Genomic DNA, 13,842 nt, shown 5'->3' with positions numbered 1-13,842 from the left:
ACATGTGCTTTGTGGATCTGGAGAAGGCATTCGACTGTGTTCCCCAGGGTACTCTGATTCTGTGGGAGGTGCTTCGGGAGCACGGGGTACATGGCTTTTGCTACGAGCCATTCAGGCCCTGTACAAACAAAGCAGGAGTTTGGTTCGCATAGCCGGCAGTAAGCCAGACTCGTTCCCAGTGAGAGTTGGACTCCGTCAGGGCTGCCCTTTGTCACTGATTCTATTCATAATTTTTATGGATAGAATTTCTAGGCGCAGTCAGGGGATGGAGGGTGTCCGGTTTGGTGACCTCAGGGTCACATCGCTGCTGTTTGCAGATGATGTGTTCCTATTGGAGACATCAGGCCGTGAACTTCAGCTTTTGCTGGATCGGTTTGCAGCCGAGTGTGAAGCGGCAAGGATGAGAATCAGTACCTCTAAATCCGAGACCATGGTTCTCAGGCGGAAAAGGGTGGAGAGCCCTGTCTGGGTCAGGGATAAGCTCTTGCCTCAAGTGGAGGACTTCAAGTATCTCGGGGTCTTGTTCACGTGTGATGGTACAAGGGAGCGGGAGATTGACAGGCGGATTGGTGCTGGGTCAGCAGTGATGTGGGCTCTTTACCGGTCTGTTGTGGTAAAGAAAGAGCTGAGCCATAAGGCAAGGCTCTCGATTTACTGGTCGATCTACGTTCCCACCCTCACCTATGGTCATGAGCTTTGGGTAATGACCGAAAGAATAAGATCGCGAATACAAGCGGCCGAAATGAGTTTCCTCCGCAGGGTGTCTGGACTCTCCCTTAGAGATAGGGTGAGATGTTCGGTCATCCGGGAGGGACTCGGAGTAGAGCCGCTGCTTCTCCACGTCGAGAGGAGCCAGCTGAGGTGGTTCGGGCATCTGGTTAGGATGCCTCCTGGACGCCTCCCTCAGGAGGTGTCACAGCCAAGTCCACCTGGGAGGAGACCCCGGGGAAGACCCAGGACACGCTGGCGTGACTATATTGCCCAGCTGGCCTGGGAGCGCCTCGGAATCCCCCCAGGAGAGCTAGTGGAAGTGGCTGGGGAAAGGGAGGTCTGGGCCTCATTGCTTAGGATGCTGCCCCTGCGACCCGAACCCCGGAGAAGCGGAAGATGATGGATGGAAGGATGGATGGATGGATGGCTATTACTGACTTACTATTACTGATTATTACTGTCTCATAAATACTGCTTATTACTGACTTACTATTATTACTTACGACTGACTTTTTCTGATACTCATTTACTACGACTGCTTATTATTACTTGACATTATTACTAAAACTCTATGTGTGGGTTCCTCAGGGTGGAGTATGGAGGGGAGATCTGGATGAAACCAGGAATCAAGAAATGTAAGATATATATACACACACACACACACACACACAGTACCAACAACACACACATTCTGTTTATGTCTCTGTTCTGTGTGTGTCTGTGTAACTGTGTATGTGTGTGTCTAACTGCGTGTGTGTGACTAACTGCATTTGTGTGTGTGTAACTGTGTGTGTAATTGTGTGTGTGTGTGTAACTGTGTCTAACTGCGTGTGTGTGTGTAATTGTGTGTAAAACTGTGTGTGTGCGTGTGTAACTGTATGTGTGTAAAACTGTGTGTGTATGTGTAATTATGTGTGTGTGTGTGTGTGTAAAACTGTGTGTGTGCGTGTGTAACTGTGTGTGTGTAAAACTGTGTGTGTGTGTAATTGTGTGTGTGTGTGTGTGTGTGTACAGATGCTGTTGTTCTCACTCTGGATCCAAACACAGCACAGAGGCTTCTCTCTCTGTCTGAGGGGAACAGGAAAGTGGAGTGGATGGAAGAAGAGCTGCCGTATCCAGATCATCCAGACAGATTTGATAGCTGGCCTCAGGTTCTGAGTGTGGAGAGTCTGACTGGACGCTGTTACTGGGAGGTTCAGTGTAGCGGCCACTATGTTGATATAGCAGTGTCGTACAGAGGAATCAAGAGGACAGGAGGCAGTGAGTGTGATTGTCGTTACACCGACAGAAGAATACGCAGTGATGATTGTACGTTTGGATACAACAATCAGTCCTGGAGTCTCACCTGCTCTAATGATGCATACGCTAGTTTCTCTTTCCATCACAATAAACAGGGAATAGATATACATCACCCACGTCAACCCTCTCCCAGAGTGGGAGTGTATCTGGACTGGGAGTCCGGCACTCTGTCCTTCTACAGGATCTCCCCTGACACACACACACTGACCCACCTCCACACACTCACCACCACATTCACTGAGCCGCTCTACGCTGGATTTCTACTTATTAATCACTCCTCAGCGCGGCTGTGTGGGACCGAATAACCTCCTGATTCCTGGAGAAAAACTAAAACACCACAAACACACTGCCGTGTTTGTCGTAGCAGATCATTCTACCAGTAATATGATTACATTCCAGCTCCATCTGCAGTACTAATAATTTAATAAATAGATAATATCCTGTCACTGTTACACTGATGAATGAAAACTCTGGGCTCTACTGACAGCTGGTCCCCACAGCCTCCAGAGGACTGACTTTCTGAATTAAAGCAGTTCATTAGATTATAGTTATAGAGACTAGATCATGTATCATAGACTAAAGTAAAACAGTATATTTCTAACTTTATACTAAACTTTTATTGCTTATTCTGTTTTACTGTATACATTAAAAACTATGCATGAGGATGATATTGTTCATAGAAATATAGATTTAGTAAATGTGCTTTGTTATGATTAAACTGTATTTCAGCAATAATGCTACGTCATGCCTTCAGACCAAATTAATTTAGTCTGGCTTTTACCAGTTTACCTCTGGGTCATGTCCAGTTCACCCAGTAGCCAGACCCCCTCAGTCGTGAGATAACACCAGTACTAGGAGGGTGAAGGCTAAGTGCCTCTGGGTCATGTCCAGTTCACCCAGTAGCCAGACCCCCTCAGTCGTGAGATATCACCAGTACATGGAGGGTGAAGGCTAAGTGCCTCTGGGTCATGTCCAGTTCACCCAGTAGCCAGACCCCCTCAGTCGTGAGATATCACCAGTACATGGAGGGTGAAGGCTAAGTGCCTCTGGGTCATGTCCAGGTCACCCACTAGCCAGACCCCCTCAGTCATGCAATATCACCAGTACTAGGAGGGTGAAGGCTTAGTGCCTCTGGGTCATGTCCAGTTCACGCAGTAGCCAGACCCCCTCAGTCGTGCAATATCACCAGTACTAGGAGGGTGAAGGCTAAGTGCCTCTGGGTCATGTCCAGGTCACCCAGTAGCCAGACCCCCTCAGTCGTGCAATATCACCAGTACTAGGAGGGTGAAGGCTTAGTGCCTCTGGGTCATGTCCAGTTCACCCAGTAGCCAGGCTCCCTCAGTCGTGCGACATCACCAGGGTGAAGACTCGGTGCTCCAAAGTGTCTATTTCTATCAGGGTTTTGTTTGTTTTCTATCAGGTTTTTGTTCGTTTTCTATCAGGGTTTCGTTTGTTTTCTATCAGGGTTTCATTTGTTTTCTATCAGGGTTTCGTTTGTTTTCTATCAGGGTTTTGTTCTTTTTCTATCAGGGTTTTGTTTGTTTTCTATCAGGGTTTTGTTCGTTTTCTATCAGGGTTTTGTTTGTTTTTCTATCAGGGTTTCGTTCGTTTTCTATCAGGGTTTTGTTCTTTTTCTATCAGGGTTTTGTTCGTTTTCTATCAGGGTTTTGTTTGTTTTCTATCAGGGTTTTGTTTGTTTTCTATCAGGGTTTTGTTCGTTTTCTATCAGGGTTTTGTTTGTTTTCTATCAGGGCTTTGTTTGTTTTCTGTCAGGGTTTTGTTTTCTATCAGGGTTTTGTTTGTTTTCTATCAGGGTTTTGTTTGTTTTCTATCATTGTTTTGTTTGTTTTCCATCAGGGTTTTGTTCGTTTTCTATCAGGGTTTTGTTTGTTTTCTATCAGGGCTTTGTTTGTTTTCTGTCAGGGTTTTGTTTTCTATCAGGGTTTTGTTTGTTTTCTATCAGGGTTTTGTTTGTTTTCTATCATTGTTTTGTTTGTTTTCCATCAGGGTTTTGTTTGTTTTCTATCAGGGTTTTGTTTGTTTTCTATCAGGGTTTTGTTTGGTATGAAGTATAAAAGTATATTTCTAACTTTTTCTAACTTTTATTGTTTATTCTGTATTATTTAGTGTGGCTTTTCCCAGTTTTACGCAGTGATGTAAGAGGGCTGTTTATCCTGAGTTCCTCTGCTTTATTAAAGTATAATCAACTCATTTCTGTTCATTTTGTGATTGTTTAAAGTTCTGCTCTCAGTCCACCGGGCTATAATAAAGTTGTGTGTGAGGAAGACGTATTTCTGTGTTTATATTAAAGACAAACTCTTTAATATAACTTTTTAAAACCATCACTTTTTCCCGTAAATTTACATAAAAATTTGCTATAGACCATTTTCCCTTTTTTTAGTCTTCTTTTGAAGTTTTTTCCATAACTTAACATTTAACAGAATGTTTTGTTATTTTAGTTTTCCTTCATCAATTTAACAAATCCATCGTTTAAGTTAACATTAAAAACTTGTTTATTACAGGGATGCAAACAGGCAAAGGGTAAAATGATGAGAACACTGTGTGGATAAGTATGACCAAAAAACATGACAATGCAATGAAATGACAAATATATACTGTAACTTTTTAAATACTTTTTTCCACTTTGCAAAGTGATCTTGGGTAAGACAAAGGTGCTATTTAAATGGAGCATATTATTATAACAGCTGTAGACACTACCTCCAAAAAGAAGTATGAAATGTGGACCTAATAAATCATCTTAGCCCTAAAGTAAATGAAATACAGAACATCTTAAAATCAATGTAAAATTATTCAAAACAATTGTTATATAAAATATTGAAATAAGATCTAAACACTGCATTGTGTCAGTACAAGCCTTCCAACACTGATTTCAGTTCAATACAGATAAAACATCAACATCTTCCTTGCCAATTTATTCAACAACAGTCATTGAGCATCTAATTGGAAATACTTAACATTTAGGTGCACTTTGCATGCTTACAGTTACTGACTGCAGTTCATTTGACAGTCCAGTTACCTGTCATAAATTGTCAATGTAACAATATGCTCTTCAGCATATGGTGGATATCATCAGTACACAAAAGAACACCATATCGCCCAACCCATACACCACTGGAAAGAACCTGCAGGAATGACATAACTTGGAGAGTGTATTTTTCTCCCTGTAGTATGTAACTGTAAATCTACAAAGTGTACCTATATACAGCACACACAGGATTACGCTAGGATCCTGTTTGTGGACTTCAGCTCTGCATTCAATACTATCCTTCCCACTCTGCTCCAGGACAAGCTCTCTCTGCTCCATGTGCCCGACTCCACCTGCAGGTGGATCACAGACTTCCTCACGGACCGCAGTCAGCGAGTACGGCTGGGGAAGATTGTCTCGGACACGCGGACTTTAAGCACAGGATCTCCTCAGGGCTGTGTACTTTCCCCTCTGCTCTTCTCCCTGTACACCAACTGCTGCACCTCCATCCATGACTCTGTCAAACTGATTAAGTTTGCGGACGACACCACCCTCATTGGACTCATCTCAGGCGGTGATGAGTCTGCCTACAGGAAGGAGGTGGACCGGCTGGTGACCTGGTGCAGCAACAGCAACTTGGTGCTCAATGCCCAGAAGACAGTGGAGATGACTGTGGACTTCAGGAAAGCCACAAGCCCCCTGCCCCCCCTTATCCTTACCGACACCCCCATCACCACTGTGGACTGTTACCGGTTCCTTGGCACCACCATCACCCAGGACCTCAAGTGGGAGCTGAACATCAGCTCCCTCATTAAGAAGGCTCAGCAGAGGATGTACTTTCTGCGGCAGCTGAGGAAAGCCAAACTGCCGGCCCAGCTGATGGTACAGTTCTACACGGCCATCATCGAGTCCATCCTCAGCTCCTCCATCACAGTGTGGTATACTGGGGCCACTGCCAGGGACAAGACAAAGGCTGCAGCGCATTGTGCGCTCCGCTGAGAAGGTGATAGGCTGCAGCCTCCCATCTCTCCAAGACCTGTACGTCTCCAGGACTGTGGGGAGAGCGGATCGGATTATAGCAGACCCTTCTCACCCCGCACGCGGACTATTTGATCCACTCCCCTCGGGCAGGAGGCTTCGGTCCATTCGGACCAGAACCTCCCACCACAGGAACAGTTTCTTCCCCTCTGCCATTGGACTCAAGAACAATATATAATCACGTCACTTACCTCTTTATAACCCTGCCTTGGTCACTTTACTTGAATTGCACTACTCCACCTGCACTGTTGTATATAGTACTGTTGTACACGCCTTTTGTATTTTTATTTTTATTCATTCTATCTTATATTTGCATAGAGTATTTATTTATGTGGACTTAATTTTGCATGCCTATTACTACTTGTTTTTATGTTGCACCTTCATGCCAAAGCAAATTCCTAGTCTGTGAATCCTGTTCATTGACAATGGCAATAAAACTTCTTCTGATTCTGATTCTGATTCTGAGCACATTTGCCTGATAGATGGGTCGATAGGCACAGGGACATAGTAGGCATGTCTAATGATCTGGTAACTTGTGGCTCCTTTATGAAAAGCAAAAAAAACATAGTTAAATTTAAAAAATGTGTAGGAGCAAGAATACACACAGCAGAACTAAACAGAAATATTAATGGGTACAAATATAACACTAAGAATAATTATCACTTTAAATCAACTGTTAACGTTAATACATTGCCACTTTACTGAAACTACTTCAACCAATATTTATAATGACTAAATTACTCACTTGCAGGCATTTTTCACTCTAATCATATTTAAATGATATTTACTACAGTTCCACACATACTTAGTGTGTCTAACCAGATTAACCCTCTGGGCTAACGCAGATTATAAGCACTGTACCAACACAGTACTGATGCTGATTTGCTGGCTGAGAGATAAAAAGGTGACGTGAGACATTTGAACTATACATAAAGTTGATATAGTTTAGACATATTATAAAGTCTATAAAGATGTGTGTAAAAATTGAGAATGCAATCACCATTGCAATTACAAAAAATTAAGCATGTAATAGCGAGTTTTCACGCAGTTCCGAGCTAGGGATCGCTTAACTCAAACTAAAAATTATATTGAGATTTGGCCTATGGGAGCAAATCAGGAAAATAAGATTTGCTGTCTTAAAATACTGCGTGCAAAAATGAATACAACAAAACTACTTATAGCCTAAATTTTGCGAGATTGTATTTCAAATCTAAAATATTGCACATTTATTATCAACATAAAACAGTACATCCTCCAACAAATCTGTTGCGGGTATTTATTAACAAAAAAACAACTTAAAGTTAAATATTGTTGCTTAATGTTTTATTTGTATTACATTAATACTGTTTCAGCTTAGTTCTGCCATCCTATAAGCAGTTAAGCATCAACTTAAACATAGCATTATAACAGAAAAATCCGCATGGTGCTTACCTTGTCCATTTTAATTTTGAATGGATTCTGAAAGTCACTGAGGTCCTTCAGGAATTTCAGAAGCTTAGGATTGATTTTGAAGTGCTTCTTGCACTTAGATTCAGCTTTTGAGCCACGTTCAGTGTTGATCCCCAGGAGACCCTACAGTGACAAGGAAAAGTGATTTATTTTAATTATTTTTTAACACATCATGAGAAAAAAAATGTTCATGACAGAAACAAACACAAAAAGGGCACAAGCAAAATTTTTTGTTTTGATTCTCAAAATCGCCCTGAAGAACAAAATTATTTTACATTTTAAAAATGCTACAACTCCATACATCTCTAACAGGTGGCAATAATGTATTAAACATCGGCTTGAAGCCCAGCTATGCGTGCACATGTATTGCTATGACAGAATCTGAAATTATAGCCCTTTAATTCAAATACAGCTTTGATAAGCCATGTCTCTGCATGTATCACAGTAAGAAGCAGTGAGGGTGACATGCAGGCAAAGTTGAGCTCATAGCCAAACTACACAAAGTGAAGCCCATGACTAATGAGCTTTTGGAACTACTGTCTGATTAAGAAGATGCTCAGCAGCAGGCCCTCTTAACTGGTTCAGAATGACCCCCTGGACACATTACCGAGATCAGAGGACACAGGCTGCAAGACAATATGACCACTGAATAAGAATGGTAGTTGCTACCTATGAGTGGAGTACCACCCAGACAGGTGCCAGCAGCACCTGTTCTTCTCCACCACAATAAACTGATTTGAAGCAGTCTCCAGTTTCAATGTTGCCCTTATCAGAGCCACTAAAACTTTTAAAGTCATCAGAAGTCATAACAAATGTATATTCAATATTCAAAGTAAAACACAAATGAACTCTGTCACTGAGGAAATGATTCACATGACTGAAAATGGTAAATGGTATAATGATTAATGATAGTTAATGATATTTTCACTTTTACACATTTGACTTAATAGTTCTCTGAAACAAGATACAATACTTGGTCTGTACTTACCAATGACAATGATGCAAGGAGTGCTGGGTAGTTCTTTCTGGCCATCCTATAAAGAAAACAGATGTCTTGAGTTTTGTGTCATTGTTTTAGTTTTATCCGATATTCAAATGAGTAAATTATGTTATACTGTTGTAAAGAAACCAAAGTGAATTTGTACCAAATCAAAGTACCAAATTAAATTTGGTGCACAGTATATGAACATCCCAAAAGATTGCTGAAATCCTGATTCACATGGCGTGTAAGCATTCAAATGTAGATTTACCTTGTCTGCAACCAACAGGACCTCTGTTTTTTCCTTGAAGTAACTTGTGAGGCATCTTAGCATTTCCAAAGGTCCTTGGTTCATCTTTTTACCAGCACTTGCTTCTCTTGTTCGAATGAAGTCTTTCACCACTTGGCCTTTTTAGAGCTCTTCTGCAAGGTTTACTTGGTTTCACAATCTCAAAACTGCACTGAACACAGATAGAACCTTATAATTCTAAGCTGTAAGTGTAAAGCCATCAACTATGTTAAACAATTTCAACTTCAAAACATTTGAAGGATGAAAAAAGAAAGAAACACTTACCGGCAGAGAATGCTTTAATCAGCCTGCGACACTGTATTGGCTTCAGGACACCTTCAAGATCTTCGATTGTACCAAATTTAGGTCATCAATTTGGGAAACACCAATTTCTTGTAGTCTTTCAATCACTTTATCAAGGATTCAAGGATTCAAGATTTTATTGTCATTCGCATCACATGGTACATGAGGTGGAACGAAATTAAGATCTCATGGTCCAGTTTACACCCAAGAGCTGTTATTAAAATAGATAAATAGATAAAAAGGAGGTTCCCCACAAGCAATGGCAGAGCTCCACTGATTAAACCATGGATGGCATCCATAGCGACATAACTCTCTCTGGTGGTGGCTCCCTCTCTCTGGTGCTGCTCTCTGCTACTCTGGTCTGCTCTCTGCTACTGTCTTGCTGCTGTTGCTGGTGGTGTGCTGATTGCTAGCTCTCTTTAATTTACTTCAATTTCTACATTTACCCCTGTTTTCTTCCTCTTTCACCCTTCATACTTACTAATCCACCTTTAGCCTGCCTCCACTTTGCTCTACCCACCTATTAATCCACTCTTAGCTCACTTTTACAGACTTCTTCCACAGGTTTGCTGGATTAGCTGTTTGCTGCTGCTGTTTGGTTTGTGTTAGTTTCTAATTTCAACTGAAACAAGGTGAGTGCTTTTTTGTCATGGCTACTGCTGGGTTTTTCTCTTGTTCAGAGTGTGGCATGTTTAGTTTAGACCCCTTCTCCACCGATAGTCATAATGATAGTGGTGTTTGTTCAAAGTGCAAGCTAGTTAACTGCCTGGTAGAGAAGGTGGACAAGTTAGAGCTGCGTATCCGGGGTTTAATAAGGGATAGACAGCAAGGGTCACTGTTAGCAGCCCCGGGTACACCAGGGAGAGCTAGTACCCCCTCGACTCCGGCCTTAGAGCCCCCACAGCAGGGCGAATGGGTAACGTCTCGGCGGCATAGTCGAAAGGCTAAGGCTAATGCTACTGCAAAGGCCACAGCCAGCCCACCTGTACACCATGCTCCCCCAGTTCACGTGTCAAACAGGTTTGCCCCGCTCAGTGAAGCACCCGCTGAGGAGCCTGTTAAAGGTACTCTGGTGATAGGAGATTCTATCGTCCGGCACGTGAAATTAGCTACTCCTTTAGGGGCACCAGCGGCTAGAGTTATCTGCTTACCGGGAGCCAGAGCACCGGACATTAGTGGCAACCTTAGGCTGTTAGCAAATAGGAGATATTCGAGGGTAGTTATTCATGTAGGGGCCAATGATATTCGTCTGCGGCAGTCTGAAGTAACTAAGGCGAATATTAAAGAGGTGGTTAAACAGGCCCAGACGCTGTCCGAAGAGGTAATCTGTTCTGGCCCCATCCCAATGAGGCGTGGCGATGAAGCTTACAGCAGGCTTTCTTCGCTGAACCGCTGGATGTCCAAGTGGTGTACGGACAATCATGTGGGCTTTATAGACAACTGGCTAATGTTTGAGGGCAAGCCTGGTCTTTTAGGTAGGGATGGTGTCCACCCCACGCGGGATGGTGCTGCCTTACTTTCGTGCAGCATAGCACATAGTCTCTTAGTTAGTCGGCAGAGTAGCAGTAGCCTTAGAAGCTGCTGACAAACCGGAGCCGGGACCAGGCCGCAGACAGAGAGGCTTAACCGACCGTCTGTGAGCTGCAAAGAGACGTTACCTAGATACCAATGTATTCAGACTGTGTCTGTCCCCCGAGTCAAACATAAATGTCAAAAAACTCAAACAGTAAATCTAAATAACCTAACGTATATTAAACAATCATATCCAGACTGTAGCACTAGCACTTCAAAACTAAAGATTGGTTTACTTAACATAAGATCTCTAAATTCAAAAGCAGTAATAGTGAATGAAATCATAACTGATCAGAAATTTGATGTGTTGTGCCTCACTGAAACCTGGATTAGACCCGATGAATATTTAGCATTAAACGAAGCCACCCCTGCAGGCTATAATTATATACACAACCCCAGATCGTCCGGTAGAGGAGGCGGGGTCTGCATAATTTTTAGAAATTCCCTAGCTGTCAATCAGAAACACTATGATAATTTCACTTCTTTTGAGCTTCTTTACATCAATATAATTAATCCAATTACAAAACAGAATGCATTTTCTTTAATTAATATTTACAGACCACCAGGACCCTATGTAGAATTTTTAAAAGAATTTAGTGATTTCGCTGCAGATTTAGCAGTTTGTAGTGATAAAGTAATTATAGTAGGAGACTTCAACATTCATTTTGAAAAAGTTGATGACTCATTAAAAAAGGCTTTTGCATCAATTCTAGACTCAGTTGGTATTGCTCAAAATGTAACAGGACCTACGCATTACTGTAATCATACTCTGGATCTGGTTTTGACCCTGGGTGTTAGCATAGATAACCTAGATATTCTTTCTCAAACCTCAGTAATCTCAGATCATTATCTTATTTCTTTTAAACTTCATCTTAGTCATAATATACGTACATCCCCCAGCTACTCTATGAAACGTTCAATAACGCCCTTTACCGCTCAACAATTTACTGATAACCTTCCTGATTTATCAACCATAGTGTACTCTCCAGGTAACCCAGCAGAACTAGACAAACTAACTGATTGTTTAGAAAATACCTTCCGGTCTACTTTAGATGGTGTAGCACCACTTAAACACAAAAAAGAGAGACAGAAAAAACTTGCGCCGTGGTATAACGACCAAACTCGTACTTTAAAGCAATTAGTACGAAATTTTGAGCGAAAATGGCGATCAACCAAACTGGAAGTATTCCACTCTGCTTGGAAAGACAGTATTGTTGAATATAGAAGAGAAATTAATAAAGCCCGCTCAGAGTATCTGGCCTCTCAGATCGAGATTAATAAAAACAACCCTAGAGTTCTCTTTAGTGTTATTTCTAAACTGACTAAAAATCAGGCAGGTACTGATCCTCAGATTCCAGCAATCCACACTAGCAATGCTTTTATGGACTATTTTGATAATAAAATCGAAAATATTCGGGACAAAATTCAACAGATAAATAGCACATCTTGTCTGTCATCTGGTGTGGCTGATATAGAACAAAATCCAGCTACCGAAGTCAGGTTGGAAGTTTTTAACCCACTACATCATTTAGAACTGGAGAAAATTATCTCCTCATCAAACTGCACAACCTGTACACTTGATGCAGTTCCCACAAAACTATTAAAACAGGTATTACCAGACATAATTAAACCACTATTAACAATAGTAAACTCATCATTAAACCTGGGGTATGTTCCCAAAGCCTTTAAACTAGCAGTAATTAAACCTTTGATCAAGAAACCAAATCTTGATCCTAGTGTACTATCTAACTATAGACCTATTTCAAATTTACCATTTATTTCTAAGATTTTAGAAAAGGCCGTGGCCCAACAACTTGGCTCTTATCTGCAAAGAAACCAGATCTATGAAAAATTCCAATCTGGATTTAGGCCTCATCATAGCACTGAGACAGCTCTAGTTAAGATAACAAATGATCTGCTTCTTGCCGCTGACCAAGGCTGCGTTTCTTTACTGGTACTTCTTGATCTGAGCGCAGCTTTTGATACAATAGATCATAATATCCTCCTAGAAAGATTAGAGAAAATGGTCGGTATAACTGGAACTGCCTTATCGTGGTTCAAATCATACTTGACCGATCGTTTTCAGTTTGTGAGGGTAAATAATATACCCTCCAATTATACAAAGGTTAGATATGGAGTTCCACAAGGCTCTATCTTAGGACCGTTATTATTTACGTTATACATGCTCCCCCTGGGCAAAGTTATTAGAAAACATAATGTTAATTTTCATTGTTATGCAGACGACACGCAGCTCTTCATATCAGCCAAACCTGATGACAAACAGAGAATAAAGAAAATGGAGGATTGCGTAAAAGATGTGAAATCATGGATGTCACACAACTTTCTTCTATTAAATAGTGATAAAACAGAAGTTCTTCTATTAGGCCCTAAAGCTGCTAGAAATAAATTATCACACCTAATGTTGAATCTGGCCGACTTCTCAGTCACACCTGGTTCAACAGCTAAAAATCTTGGCGTTATCATAGATTCAGATCTAGCATTTGATAAACACATATCTAATGTTACTAAAACAGCTTTTCTACATCTCCGTAACATCGCCAAGCTAAGAAATGCTTTATCCTTACATGACGCAGAAAAATTAGTACATGCCTTCATTACGTCAAGGCTAGACTACTGTAATGCGCTACTGTCAGGATGTTCTAGCAGTAACTTAAATAAACTTCAGCTAGTTCAAAATGCTGCAGCCAGGGTCCTTACTAAAACTAGAAAATTTGACCATATTAGTCCAGTCCTATCAGCTCTTCACTGGCTTCCAGTCAAATTCCGCATAGACTATAAAATTCTCCTGTTAACGTATAAAGCCCTACATGGGCTCGCTCCTGAGTATCTGAGAGACCTTATCTCCTATTATGAACCACCACGATTACTTAGATCACAGGGTGCTGGCTTCCTAGTAGTTCCCAAAATTCAGAGAAGCTCTGCAGGAGGAAGAGCTTTCTCTTATAAAGCGCCCCAACTCTGGAATAATCTCCCCGATAATGTTCGGGACTCAGACACAGTCTCAATCTTTAAGTCTAGACTAAAAACTTACTTGTTTAGTTTAGCTTTTGGTAGTTAATCTTAATTCCCTTTAGATAAGGCTGCAGATCCAGGGGTTCATGGACATAGTGAATTGTGGGTAAACTGAGATGCTGGTGCTGCTGTCACTCACTACATGCAGTCACTCAGGTTTGTGGACGGTGGAGTGGGTGAATG

At 41.5% G+C, this 13,842-nt stretch overlaps 1 protein-coding gene across 2 annotated transcripts in view; it reads left to right on the top strand.

The window, feature by feature from the left end:
• Positions 1 to 3,507, top strand: part of LOC108416175 (NACHT, LRR and PYD domains-containing protein 3-like) — a 49,908-nt gene extending 46,401 nt beyond the window's left edge. For both annotated transcript variants that reach the window (XM_037532094.1, XM_037532091.1), the window contains exons 10-11: positions 1,300 to 1,346; positions 1,726 to 3,507. In XM_037532094.1, coding sequence (XP_037387991.1) covers positions 1,300 to 1,346; positions 1,726 to 2,315 — 637 coding nt within the window. In that variant the 3' untranslated portion in view covers positions 2,316 to 3,507. The remainder of the gene's footprint in view (positions 1 to 1,299; positions 1,347 to 1,725) is intronic.
• Positions 3,508 to 13,842: the final 10,335 nt, after the last annotated feature.

Source organism: Pygocentrus nattereri, chromosome 2 (genome assembly GCF_015220715.1).
Source record: "Pygocentrus nattereri isolate fPygNat1 chromosome 2, fPygNat1.pri, whole genome shotgun sequence".
NCBI lineage: Eukaryota > Metazoa > Chordata > Actinopteri > Characiformes > Serrasalmidae > Pygocentrus > Pygocentrus nattereri.
Note: the sequence above shows the minus strand (reverse complement) of the source record. Positions and strands in the feature narration are given on the sequence as shown.